Source organism: Euleptes europaea, chromosome 3 (genome assembly GCF_029931775.1).
Source record: "Euleptes europaea isolate rEulEur1 chromosome 3, rEulEur1.hap1, whole genome shotgun sequence".
NCBI lineage: Eukaryota > Metazoa > Chordata > Lepidosauria > Squamata > Sphaerodactylidae > Euleptes > Euleptes europaea.
In genome coordinates this window covers 66,317,527-66,330,437 of record NC_079314.1, presented here as the reverse complement: position 1 = coordinate 66,330,437, position 12,911 = coordinate 66,317,527, and the positions used below count along the sequence as shown (strand labels likewise).

The following is a 12,911-nucleotide window of genomic DNA, read 5'->3' as shown; positions in this document are numbered from 1 at the left end:
TTTGTCAAATAATTTACAAGAAACCTATATACAACTGTATTCAGTTTCTCTTTTCTTTACAACTTGCAATACAATTGGTGGTTTCTTAGAAAACTGATAATGCAATTGTAAACAGTTATACCCTTTTTAGCCTGCTGACTAGAATGGACTTAGCAGGGTGCAACACTGCTTAAGACTACATTGTCTGACAATCCTTTGCACAAATGTCCTTAAAATAATATTATTGGTAGTGCAAAAGTGAAGAGAGTTCTGACTGTTGTACAAATATTAAAGAGACTTGCATATAGTATGCAGAATGTGTAAACTATCTGAATTCTTCAAAAAACAATCGTAAACTTTATGTTCTTTTGAATACATACACAGACGTTAGGACATATGTTCATTAAAAAAATAATGAACTGAAGCAGCCCTACAGGATATATTCAATAATGCAAACTAGTTTGAGATGACACAGAAGAGCCTCAGTCAAGCAGTATTTCTTGTAAGTGTTGCTTGACCTGCAAAAGAAACAGTACAACTTAATACTCACAAAATGCCTTCCTTTTTTGCATCTCAGAAAGCCATATGGCGGGGGGGGGGGGGAATCTGGTACCATTTTAATATCCGGCCTCCGGCTCTTCTTTTCATTCAGGCACTGGCAAGCAACTGAATACATCTGTTCCACTGATGTGAGGTTCCAATTGCTCATCTTCTCATCAATGTAATCTTCAATAGTCATTTCTTCATCTTCTATTTCCTCTTTGATACTCAGCTGTGGGGAAGCAGCAGTGATGTTGTAATGATTTGAAAGGGTATAATCTGCCAAATACCCACAAGAGGGTGACAAGAGGAGGAAAAGGGAATTGCAGCAGAATTATAATTGGATGGCATTATGGAGCAGCTAATCCCACACGCTTTCTACAGTTGCTGCATTATACAATTTTAATAGCTTTTGACGTCTAGAGCTGTCTAGGGAGGCAGGTAACCTGCTGTCTGAATATTCAGGCATATTATAGTCAGGTTCCCTCTTTTAACCCTTATTTTTCACGATTCCAGATAAGGGATGAGGCTAGCCTCTACAGAGATTCTAGTTTTTCTTGTCTTCTTTCCTTCTTCCATAAAAATACATGAGGGTAGGATATCAGCAAGCCCAACCACCAAGAGTGTTTTTATAAGTGGTACATTATTAAAAAAAAAAACATTTGCTTCACATATATAGCCAATTTATTTAAGTCTGGTCCTTTCTACTTGCATGTAGAAGAAGAAGAGAGCTGGTTTTTATACCCTGCTTTTCTCTACCTTAAGGAGTCTCAAAGCGGCTTACAATCAATCCCTTCCTCTCCCACAATAGACACCTTGTGAGGTAGAGGCTGAGAGAGTTCTGAGAGAACTGTGACTGGCCCAAGGCCACCCAGCAGGCTTTATGTGGAGGAGTGGGGAATCAAACCGGGTTCTCCAGATACAAGTCTGCCGCTCTTAACCACTACACCATGCTGTATTCATAACTTGTTCCACAAAGCTCAACGAGCATTTTAAAGAGAGGAATATTTTGGTATTCCATAGAAACTATTTTTCATTAATCATAATAAACTTAGAATGCTTTAAAACATTTTGCTTGCACCCCCATACTATACTTAATCATCAACATAAGTGTCTGAAGCATTCTTTCAGAACAACTACCTCTGAGAAATCTCTCACTAACACTGCAATCCTGAATGGAGTTGTACCTGACGAAGCCCACTGAAGTAAATGGAGTTAGGTGTAATTGTTCAGGATTGCATCATAAGGGTGCCTTCTTCCACACTGCACAGGTTCCTCCCCCATATGAAGTCAGAGATCATTGGGGTTGGGGAGCCTATACTATGGCTCTTTCTTATGTCTGTATGGTCATAGTCCCAGTGCTGGAACAACACAGGAAAGAACCGCCTTGGCTTTTCCACACAACTTGTGATGTCACAAACAAAAACAACATATGTAGAGTCCAGTAGTTCCAGTACCACTGAACTGGTCCTTAAAAAGTCCCTTTAAGTCTTTGACCATGAGTTAAATAAATTCATTTATCCAACTAACACAAGCAAAGAGACTTGGAAAATGCCAGAAGATGATGTAGCGAATATAATATAAATGTGGATATAAGGCACCTTTTGCCTTAACAAAGCCCCAATGAAGTTAACTGTGAAAATTCCTTCCAGAAAGCAAACACAACAGAAAGTTCCCAGCAAAAGACTAGGTTCTGCCAGAATTCTTGTTCTCATCTAATCAAACCCTCTGACACCATAGAGTTCCAAGCGTCACTTGTTCTTGATAAACATCTATAACATCTGAGAGAACTGTGATAAACATCTACAATAGTTCTGCAAGAAGAATACCAGTAGCTGCGGATCCCGATTTTCATCCATGGGTTTTAGACCTGTTATTATTTCAAGTAACACCTAGAGGCAAAAAGATGCAAAGAAAAAAAAGGCAAAGAAAGTACAGGTAAGTGAGTATCTGCTGCAACAGGCTGTACATTTAAAAAAAATAAGTTTGAAGTCTATATTCTAACACTTCCCTTTTCTCACTTTTCCACCCTTAGAATAAAATTAAACATTTGTATCTTTCTTTTCCCTGAAAAAAACGAGAGCTGAGTCATTTCTAGCAACAAAGCCAGATACCATTTGTGCCATAGCTTCCCTCTTGGTGATAAGCTTCCTTTTCACCCAAGCTTATGGGAATTGTATTAACAGCATGACCGACTGACTTAACAGACCTGAGATGAAGGATTTTCGAATTAGGGTCCAAATGGATTATTATGCAGGAAATCCTAGCTTTACAGTTTAATTTCAAACCTGAAACAAGGGTCAAGGGCAGTGTGCTGAAACTGGTGAAGCAAAAGAAGGCGAGTGTGAGACAGACTCACAGTTTATACTGGGGAAACAGGATGAGTTAGGAGCCCCTTCCCTAGAATGAAATCCCACTCTGAGCACTATAAAAAGCAAAAGATCCCCATCACAAATTTCCCATGTCATATCCAGTTCAGTTCTTAGAATATGTGCTATCCAGAGAGACTTGGAGCCTGGAAGCTGTGTTTTTTTGTTTTGTTTTAAGAAGTTAAGCATTGAAGTAAGGGCATTCTGAATGTTTCCCAGCCTTACTACTGAATATGTTTTATAATGTACTCTGTGAACTTGTCAGGAAGTGCTGAACAAAAGGCACACATGTTTCCTTTTAATTTCATACTTCCACAAGGAATTAAATTTGTTGTGCTTCTCAAGAAATGGTGTCTCAACATGTAAACAGAGTGATTTTTTCCTTGCATCAAGAATTTTACCTTCTCAGAAGAATTCCTGATTAAAAGCTACCGCCTCTTTCCCCACCCTCTCCCTGATAGAAGAATCTGAAGTTTCACTAATATAGTACAACTAAAAGGAAACATCTTTACAACTGGAAATGGTTTAGTAGTAGGGGGAAATTGTCACCCATCCCTTCCCGTTTTTAAAAAAAATTGTAGCCAGTAAAGCTGTGGATGTGACAGGAGGAAAGAGAAAAGAGCCAGCATACTATAGTGTTAGGTGTCATCCAGGGATACCAAGGTTTAGATATATTCTTGACCAGAAAGTTCACTGAGAGACCCTGGGCAAGCTTAGCCTACCTCACAGGGCTATTATAGACCAAATCAGAAAAAAAGCCTGATGTGTCAATCCAAGATGCTCCTTGAAAGGTGGGCAGGACATAAGTGAAAAATGAAACATACTTGCACCACTTAGCATACCTGGCCCAGCAAGAAGCCCGGAATCGTTGTCCTACATTATGACAAGTAGTACAGTATGATAGGTGTCTCAAACCAACCTTAAGTTTCCAATAATTTTCCTAAATAACTCCATCTTCAACAACCCAAGTTCACACTCATATCCCTGAGGTGTTTACGGCTTTGCCCATTTTTGGCATCCTTCTCTTTCCTCCACTAATGGAAGTCCAGTTTTCCTCATTCCCAGAACGTTCCCAAAAATCCATGAGTGCTGTGCAATGTGATTCTCCAATGTGCACTCAAAATGACATTCGGACACAAAAAAACTCACAAAAACAGTGAAGGAACCAATTCAAAAAATGAAGTCAGTGAGACATTAGTGAGATGTCGACCAATCACAACAGTGACCATCGCACCATCACAGCTTTGCTAGAGCACATGCACAAAAAACAAAAAAAGGGGGAGGGGGGAGTGTCCTACGCATCAGCAACATTACGAATGACATAACGCTCCCCAATGGAACATACTGTTCTTTTTTAGGGAAGTGAAGACAGGGTCGAATGTTCTTGGGAACAAGGAATACAATGGCGTAAGAGGTGAAATGCGGACAAAAAAATTGAATGTGCTGCCAAACCTCGCAGATCGACTGCAAGGATATTGTGTTGTGATTTGTGCGGAAAGGGCTAGTATCTAGCTTTAAAAATGTGAATAGTACTTATAACATAGTGTGAAACTCACAGGTACCTAGTTGTCTAGTGTTGTCACCACTAGTTTTGGTGGCACTAAAAAGTGCACAGGAGGAGATGTCATCTACTACTGGGGCAACTACAATCACTACCTGATTGTTCCATCCAGAACAGAAAACAAGTGACCTGAGAATCAGATGAACTTAATTCTGGACACCCAGTAATAGATGGAGCCCAGTCCAGGTATCTCCAAGGCTCTTCCCCTTCCTCCTATGCAGTGTCCAGTGGTATCTCATCCTTAGGGTCTTTGACTCAGCTGGTAAATTTAATTGGAAACCATAAATAAGATGATTCTTCCTTGTTTCCCAATATTTTTGTTAGTATCAAGAAATATGAAACATTTTTCAGAAGTTAATACAACTAGTACTTTCTAAAAAAGGAAGTTCTTCAGTTGATTTAAAAACAAAAGATTTCTCTTTTCCTCATTTTCAACACCAAAGTAATAGCAGCAGCAGTTACTTCCTACTCACCACACCAAAGCTAAAAATGTCTGATTTAGGACTTATTTCTCCACGCAAAGCTTCCGGTGCCATATATGCAGCTGTCCCTACTATTCTGTCTGTTATGATTGTATGTGTGAACCTTACTGATGCCCTTGCAAGTCCAAAGTCGGAAAGTTTCGGCACCAGCTCCTCAGTCAGTAAGATATTTGCACTGAAAACACAAAGAGAACTCTGGAATATATTCACTGTGCAGAACAGCCGATTCACTAATCAGTAAAAAAGAAGCGACATTTTTTTTTTTGCTTGACTGACCAAAGCTGTAGTTATTTTGACCAAAAAGACATATTTTGTCAACTCAGAGTTTTGACTCTCAAAAGCTTATACCCCAAAAATCTTGTTGGTCTCTAAGGTGCTCTGGACTCAAATCTAGCTGTTCTACTGCAGACCAACACGGCTACCCTTTGAAATTAAGACATATTTGTAACTAATGCAAAAAATTAAACAGGATAGTTCTAAAGTCCTCAGAAATGGACTTCCCCTGTAACTCCCCCGCCCATGGAATTCTTCCACCCTTCAATCTCCCCCAGACTTCTATCACAATGTTCTCCTTGACTAATTAGATTTGGGAGAAACACAGAACACATCACTATGGCAGCAGGAAAAAGTCATGCTTTTAAAAAATGGGGAGGGGGATAAAAGAGATATTTAAAGAACACAGGTGAAGCAAAGTTGAAAAAATGTTCCTTAAAACGCTTAAGTTTTGTAGACATTACCTTTTAACATCTCTGTGAATGTGGTTATTTTCATGTAAATAGCAAATGCCATTGGCTGCGTCTTGAGCAATGTTACACCTTGTCCTCCAAGGAATTGGTGCAGTATCATCCTTACAAACAAGGGAGAATTCTACTTATTTTTGTCTCCGTTAAGGCAGCTTACAATAAAACATTAACATCAATAAAAAAATTCAACATAGGGAAGCAATGGCAAGCAAACCAATTATAGCAGTCCTGAAGTAGCCTTAAGAAACAAGAACCAATATTTATGCTCTGCAGCTCCATATGTGTTCCAGGGTTTGCACAGTACTCCTATCCATGAAGACAATTCATTTCACTTTAATAGAGAGTAACTCAATATGCAGAGTTTTGCCCCACCTCCCAAAAGGGACATCCCTGCAGGTCCTTGTGCTCAGACCCTAGACTGACTAGCGAACCCCAGTATAGCAGTCACTTATGTGGGGCCCAGTTCTCCAGAAACCTCTTCCCCCCCAAATAAACAGCCAATCCTGACTTTCTACAGTACTACAGGAGACCCCAGGAGGCGTCTCAGTCTCTAGAGAACATCTATTCAAAAATAGCTGCCTCAATCACAGGAGGATGATTGGCTTAGAATCTCTCAACCTTTGTAATCGGTCCCCATGGCTGCCATTTCGTGGTGGTGCCCATTGCCCTTCCTCAAATCTCCATAGGGGCCCAGATTCAACAAGTAATCCATATACATATAACCTTTATTGGCATAGAAACAAGTAATCACCTGTCCTACACCTACAAGACAAAACTGGTTGAGTTTTTTTCTCGAAAGTATCTGTCCATCATGCATGTAATAACTAATCCTTTCACTTACCAGACAAGCTAGCCTGTCAAGTAGTGACCCATTTGGCATATAATCATAAACTAGACACGGCTGGTCGAAATCACTTGAAAAACCAATCAATTCTACTAGGTTCTCGTGCTGGCATCTGATAGAAATAAAATAATTCATTATACCTAGGATTTCATATTTCTCAGTATATGTTATCTTTTACTGCTCTTATTTTGTTAAGATATCTGGAGAATCAAATCATAATATTGTTCAGCCATATTTGCAGGAATTGTGCTCCATTTTTTGGGAATACTTCTCTCTCATTAAAAATTGAGTAAGCTATAGCACAGCAAAGTTCATAATTGTACACAGGGACTGGACTCCTTATGAATGATAGAACTGGGATCCCAAAAAGATTGTATATGTTCATAAATGGAAGAGTACTGATATTTACTCTGACAAGCTATTGAAACATTTAAGGCTGCGACTCAATGCTTTTTAATTCAAAGTTGTATTGGAATCAGTTGACCTTGCCTCTTAGGAAATAAATATAGGATTGGGCATAGAAATGACTTGAGGAATATATTTGCTAATATACCTAATAGCAAGCAGATTTTTCCCTATAGGCTTTTAGATGAGTATTCAAAAACAATGTATACTGTTTTCTGACTCTACAGATTAGCAGCACAATCCCCCAAACAGTATCTGGTGCTTATCAAGATGTTACTGTTCCTGATTCTAAATAGGGCATTAGGGATGATGAAGCTCCATCCTGACTGAAATTCACTGGATCCTTTCTCCCAAGTTTCATTCCAACAGCTTTCCATGGAATTTCAGTGGAACTTTAAGAAGGAGAACGCTTCTCCATGGCCATTTATTCATGGAAGGTTTTGCTTTGGGTTTGCCACTCTATAGATGCACATTTCCCCCACCCGAATTCTCAAATCTCTGCATGGGGGCTTATTGTTGAGTTTTGAGAATATGGATGGGGGGGGGGTGATGACAGAAGCAGATAAAAGTAGATTGGCTAATGAGTGGGAATGACAGAAGGAAGCAGGAAAAGGGGGAAGGCTATGGGAGCTGCCAGAGAAGGGAAATGGTGCAAGTCCTTGCAGGTCCCCCACTTCTAAGTGTCTAACATGCATACTGTAGTTTTGTAAAACTAAGTAAAGGTAAAGACTCAGAATTCTGTACAGATTTTTAGAAGTCCCATGCTCAGATTGCTACTGCAATTTTAAAACCAACACACATTACCCCTTGCATTAAGTACATCTTTCTGCCATTCGCCCCACCACCACCACCACCACCACCACAAAAAAGCTCATTACTTACTTTGCCATGATCTTTATTTCTTGTTCAAACTGCTGCTTCAGGTCTTGAAGGCTTACATCAGCCACCTACACAGGCAATTTTACAAAATTAACTGCAGACTCAGAAGGATCTATGGTAACTGAAAAGACAGACCAATTCCAGACCAGGGCCCACCACATTAAGATTTCATATGGAGACAATGTTGCTGCCAGATCCAGCCCCTCCCAGGGGGAAGGGGGCTTTGTATATTGCACAGAAAGATTCTTCTGCATACAGGTATTTCAGCACCACATCAAGGAACAATGGACTGTGAAATGCTGAATTCTATGCAACTCTTAAAGGAGCAAGGGGCCAAATCTTGAAAACCCAACTGCAAAGGAGTTAATTAATCAGAGGGGTTAAATGACTCAAGATTACACCATCCTTCTTACAATAAGAGGGAGTGTACGGCTTAGGCCACTAGCAAATGCCTGAAGATTCCTCTCCCCACAATACACATACTATTCTCTTTCCTACTCTGAAGAAGCTACCCTCCTTTGCCATTATGAGTTGGAAAAACCCCATTCAAAATCTGGCATTTGGGAACTGAAAATATTTTACGAACTCTGTTTCTTTAGGGAAAGGATCTTTGTCCCGATAGCTGCTTTTGGGAGACTTATTCTAGATTACTGTGGGCTACATTCTTCTATTGGATTGCTTTTGGTTGAATATGGAGCACGGTGCACAGGGCTAATCTCTGAATGACTTTCAGATCCCTCCCAATTCTACTGTGCTCTGAGTGAGATACATAGTACTATATAAAAACAATATACACAATACATAAATAGTGATATTAAGTTGCTAACAACCTACAGCAGAAAGCTTTTTCACTGCCACGGTTCTGCCATTAATGCATCCTTTGTATACAACTCCAAAGCCTCCTTCACCCAGCTTGTTACCACCGGCTGATACCATTCGATCGTCAAAGTTATTTGTAACGCTTTGCAGGTCATGAAACAAAAAACTCTTTAACCCTGAAACGAAATAGGAACTTTTCATGTGGCATGAGTGGAAGCGCCCATTTCTGTTTAATGATCTATAAAATTATTTTGAATGAAAACATAGTAATCCACTTTCAAGAATTCAGTCCCAGCACCATAAATCCCAGCCATGATTAACAGCCTTAGAGATTGGTCCAGTTCAGCATTAGATATAGGATGTAAAGCACTAGCTTCCTACCTGTGTCATTCAAATGCAAGGTGTTCTCTTCTGTCATTAGGCTACAAGAAGCCACAGCGAAGTGCCCGATATCTGGAGTCGAGAGTGGCACTACAGATGTCATTTGTTTTTTCTCTAAAGGAGTTTCTAGGTCATATTTTGGCATAGTTTCTTGTAAAGGTAATGTCGCTGTAGTATTGTCTGTCACTCTTACAGAATCTGTTAATAAAATAAAAAGCAATCGAAAAAGAGTCCGCAGTTGGAAATAAACTTCTAGATTGTGCAACGTGCACAACAATAAATAAAATGTATGGAGTGCATCATGCTGTAATGGTTAACTGGATGTATCATCACGACCTAATGCAATTAAATCATGCAGCCCATACCTGTGAATAAGAAACTACCAGAAATAAGCATAATGCCAACATTGTATGATATCTGGCTGGTAAGGGGAATTTACAACTGCACAGAAACGCATCCAGGGTGGCATCTCACCTCATAAAAGCCCTGCTGGATTAGACTGGAGATTCATCTAATCCCCATATCCCTGTTTACAACAACAGCCAGGCAGATGCTTCCCTGTAGTTTGTTCCCAGCATAAATACATAAGGGCTCTGCTCCAGCAGACACGTGGTCCATCTGATCTGGCATCCTGTCTCATACAGCAGCCAACCAGATATTCCAGAGGGTCAACAACAGGGCAAACAGGCAGAAGCCTTCCCTCACTGCTTATGAATGTGGAGGCTAGTAGCCACTGATTCTCCATGAATCTGTCTAATCCCCTTTTAAAGCCATCTATGCCTGTAGCCATCACTACATCCTCTGACAGCAAATTCCACAGTTTAATCATTTAATCATTTATGGTAAAGAAGTATTTCCAGCGTGAGGTAGTGGTTAAGAGCGGTGGTTTGGAGTGGTGGACTCTGATCTGGAGAGCCACGTTTGATTCCCCACTCCTCCACATGAGTGACGGAGGCTAATCTGGTGAACTGGATTTGTTTCCCCACTCCTACACATGAAGCCACCTGGGTGACCTTGGGCCAGTCACACTCTCTCAGCCCCACCCACCTCACAGGGTGAATGTTGTGGAGAGGGAAGGTGATTGTAAGCAGGTTTGATTCTTCCTTAAGTGGTAGAGAAAGTCGGCATATAAAAACCAACTCTTCTTCTTCGTTGTCCATCCTGAATCTACTGCCCAGCTGGCATTCTTAAATTTTGGCTTATATTGCCTTGGAACATGGAGTAGTCAACATGATAAATAATATATAGTCGCCTGTGTTTGCTGTCCATTCAGATAAAACAGCCCAGAATTGCCTTGATGACACAACGGTGAAAATGCATACATGGCTGGAGAATTGTAGGGGAACTTGGTGCTTCAGGCAAAGGAGAACATAGTGGACTTGTCAGTGCTTTCTGGGCTCAGCAGTAGAGGTTCAATCCCTGGCCCCACCAGTGGAAAAGGTCAGGGTTTAGTTGATGTGAAAGTCCTCTAGCTGAGACCCTGGAGAGCTGCTGCCAGTCAAGAGTAGGGTCTGATTCAATATAAGGTAGTTCCACATGCTTTCTGTGTCTGCCCTGCAGGTTCTCTAGTGTCAGGGAGACACTGTCAAGGTCTACTGCCGTTTATCTAATTTTTGTCCAATATTATATGATTTTCAGGTGGAGCTGCAGCTCTCTGTAGCAGCAACTCATTTTGTACCATGGCTGCCCCTTACCCATTGAACTTCATCACAACATCTCCTGATCTTTTATCCAATGCAAATATAAAAATAAAGCAAAACATTCACATATGCTTAACTTAGTAGTCATATTTTCATTTCTCATGACTATTGTACAAAAAATAAAAATGATTAAATTATTAAAATAAAACACAATTTCCATAGATACTGTGCGGATCAAGATTACCTGGAAGCAAAAGGCTGGCTGGCGTTAAGAACTGATTTCTGATCAGCAGGTCCACCAGATCACTAACTGTACAGTTTAGTGTCCCCCAGTCATAAAGCAGTTCACAGGTGGGGCTCTTCCCCACTTGCTTTAATGCTTCAAATCTCCTAAAAAGCCCAAGCAGATTTATAATCAGAGACAATGAAGAAAATTAGAAGAACCATATAATATTCTTTGTCATACTTAAAGGTTAAGGTTTTAAATAAAACTGAACCCTTCTCATAGATCTCATTACACATTCTTCTTTAGCAGTAACTTTCCTGCTGTCTTCTAAAATCAAGCCATTTTCAAGCAGGAAGTGATATTTAGAATCACCTTAGAGTTTTGAGATAACTAACCAGTGTTAAGAGATCCAAAATGTGTAGATGTGCATACACACACTCATTACAAATGTGAAATGAAGCTCTAAAATATTTGCACTGAAACTCTTGGCATAAAGTGCTAAATGAAATTTCAACTGGATTTTCTTATATTATGTAAATAGAACCGGCCTCCTCCCCACCCCCCAACTAGAGGGCGAAGGAAGAACAGATTGAAGAGGCTTGCTTCAGAATGAAGAGGACAAAAAGTAAGATGACCAAGATTTTAATCTCGAGAATACTTACCAGGAAGTTAAGCCCAAAAGAACTTAGAAAGCCATTTTTCCAAGCAAAGAGATCTTAAGAGTGAGATAGGAGAGTCATAACACTGTTGTTTGCCCTTGCAAAGCATACCACCATTCAAGAATATCTACTACAAAACTGGATCCGAAACAGGGCAAGTGGGGTCATGCTAGAGGAAGGCAACTTAACCGCCTCTCCACCACTCATTGCAGTCTCTTTTGCCCTACGAACTCATGCTCTTCTTGCATCAGGAAAGGAGAAACTGGCAAAAATCACCCCATCCTGTTCCACAAACAGAGAAGCTGTTCTGTCAGAGGAGCTACTGCGCTACCATAAAAACAGCACTATAGGATCCGGACAAAGTATTTGGCAAGGCATATTGGGAAGCTATAAGGAGTTAAAACTAAGAAGAAAGGAAGCAGGGCATTACAACTCACAAGAAGAAATTATTCAGTGTGAGAAAGTACCTTGTGAAGATGAAAATTACAGGAAAGAAACATTGTACTTTCCTATGAGAAGGGAAATATAATTTTAAAAGTAAATGTGAAAAAGATAAAGGACTCTCTTGAAAACTGAACTGAAGGATTTCCCATTACACTACTGCTCTATACAAGAATAGTGACATAATTGCTTTCAAAGTTTTAACACTAACACAAAAGCATTTTCATGTCATAAAACAGACTTATTAGCTGCCCAATCATTCATTTGGTGCACGCTACCTTATATGCATTTGGTTGTATCTCTCTGTACCAGATGGATTTTTTATGTCTGCTGCTAGTTTCTTCCATCCTTCCTGTGGATCGATGAAATCTGCCAGTTGCCTCATCATGCCATAACCAAGGCAGCGCACATACGTAGAAGGCGTTACGGAGTTGTTCATCTCTGAGGCCTACAAAATGTGCAACAATCTGTTTTCAAGCAGTTCAAACACTCCTTTTGTCATCGGATTACCTTTATGTGTGACTTTCACGGGTCCCTAAAGGAGGTGAAGAAAAGTCAAAACTCCACTATGCCTGCACATTTTCAGTAAAGATTAAGTAAAGAAATGTGCACTTATTTACAGGAACACTCATATTGCCCTTTAAAAGAAAGAAAAAAGTACTGCTGGCTTCCAGCGGGTTGAAATTAAATCAAAAGAGTTTCCGTCTAGAGTAGACATTAGGAAGAATTTTCTAACAGTTAGAGCGGTTCCTCAGTGGAACAGGCTTCCTCGGGAGGTGGTGAACTCTCCTTCCCTAGAAGTTTTTAAGATGCGTTTAGATGGCCATCTATCAGCAATGCTGATTCTGTGACCTTAGGCAGATGATGAGAGGGAGGGCATCTTGGCCATCTTCTGGTCACTAGGGGTGTGGAGCGGGGAGGTAGTTGCGAATTTCCTGCATTG

The 12,911-nt window shown here is 40.2% G+C and overlaps 1 protein-coding gene across 1 annotated transcript; it reads right to left on the bottom strand.

The window, feature by feature from the left end:
• Nucleotides 1-461: 461 nt before the first annotated feature.
• Nucleotides 462-12,414, bottom strand: IRAK4 (interleukin 1 receptor associated kinase 4). The gene is made up of 11 exons (XM_056846806.1): nucleotides 12,247-12,414; nucleotides 10,887-11,032; nucleotides 9,003-9,200; nucleotides 8,637-8,797; nucleotides 7,806-7,870; nucleotides 6,516-6,630; nucleotides 5,669-5,778; nucleotides 4,923-5,106; nucleotides 2,349-2,411; nucleotides 593-751; nucleotides 462-497 (listed from the first exon to the last, which is right to left on the bottom strand). The coding sequence occupies exons 1-11, from the start codon at nucleotides 12,405-12,407 to the stop codon at nucleotides 462-464; spliced, it is 1,398 nt and encodes a 465-aa protein (XP_056702784.1). The 5' UTR covers nucleotides 12,408-12,414.
• Between the last annotated feature and the right edge of the window lie 497 nt (nucleotides 12,415-12,911).

Bases quoted from the DNA above. Each gene is read 5' to 3' on its own strand.
- IRAK4 (XM_056846806.1), bottom strand. From the start codon at position 12,407: ATGAACAACTCCGTAACGCCTTCTACGTATGTGCGCTGCCTTGGTTAT. The intron at 2,412-4,922 runs GTGAGTAGGAAG...TTTTGCCTCTAG, and splicing joins ACATTTTTAGCTTTGGTGTG to GTGTTACTTGAAATAATAAC. The intron at 752-2,348 runs GTATTCTTCTTG...GCTTCCCCACAG, and splicing joins ATCGGGATCCGCAGCTACTG to CTGAGTATCAAAGAGGAAAT.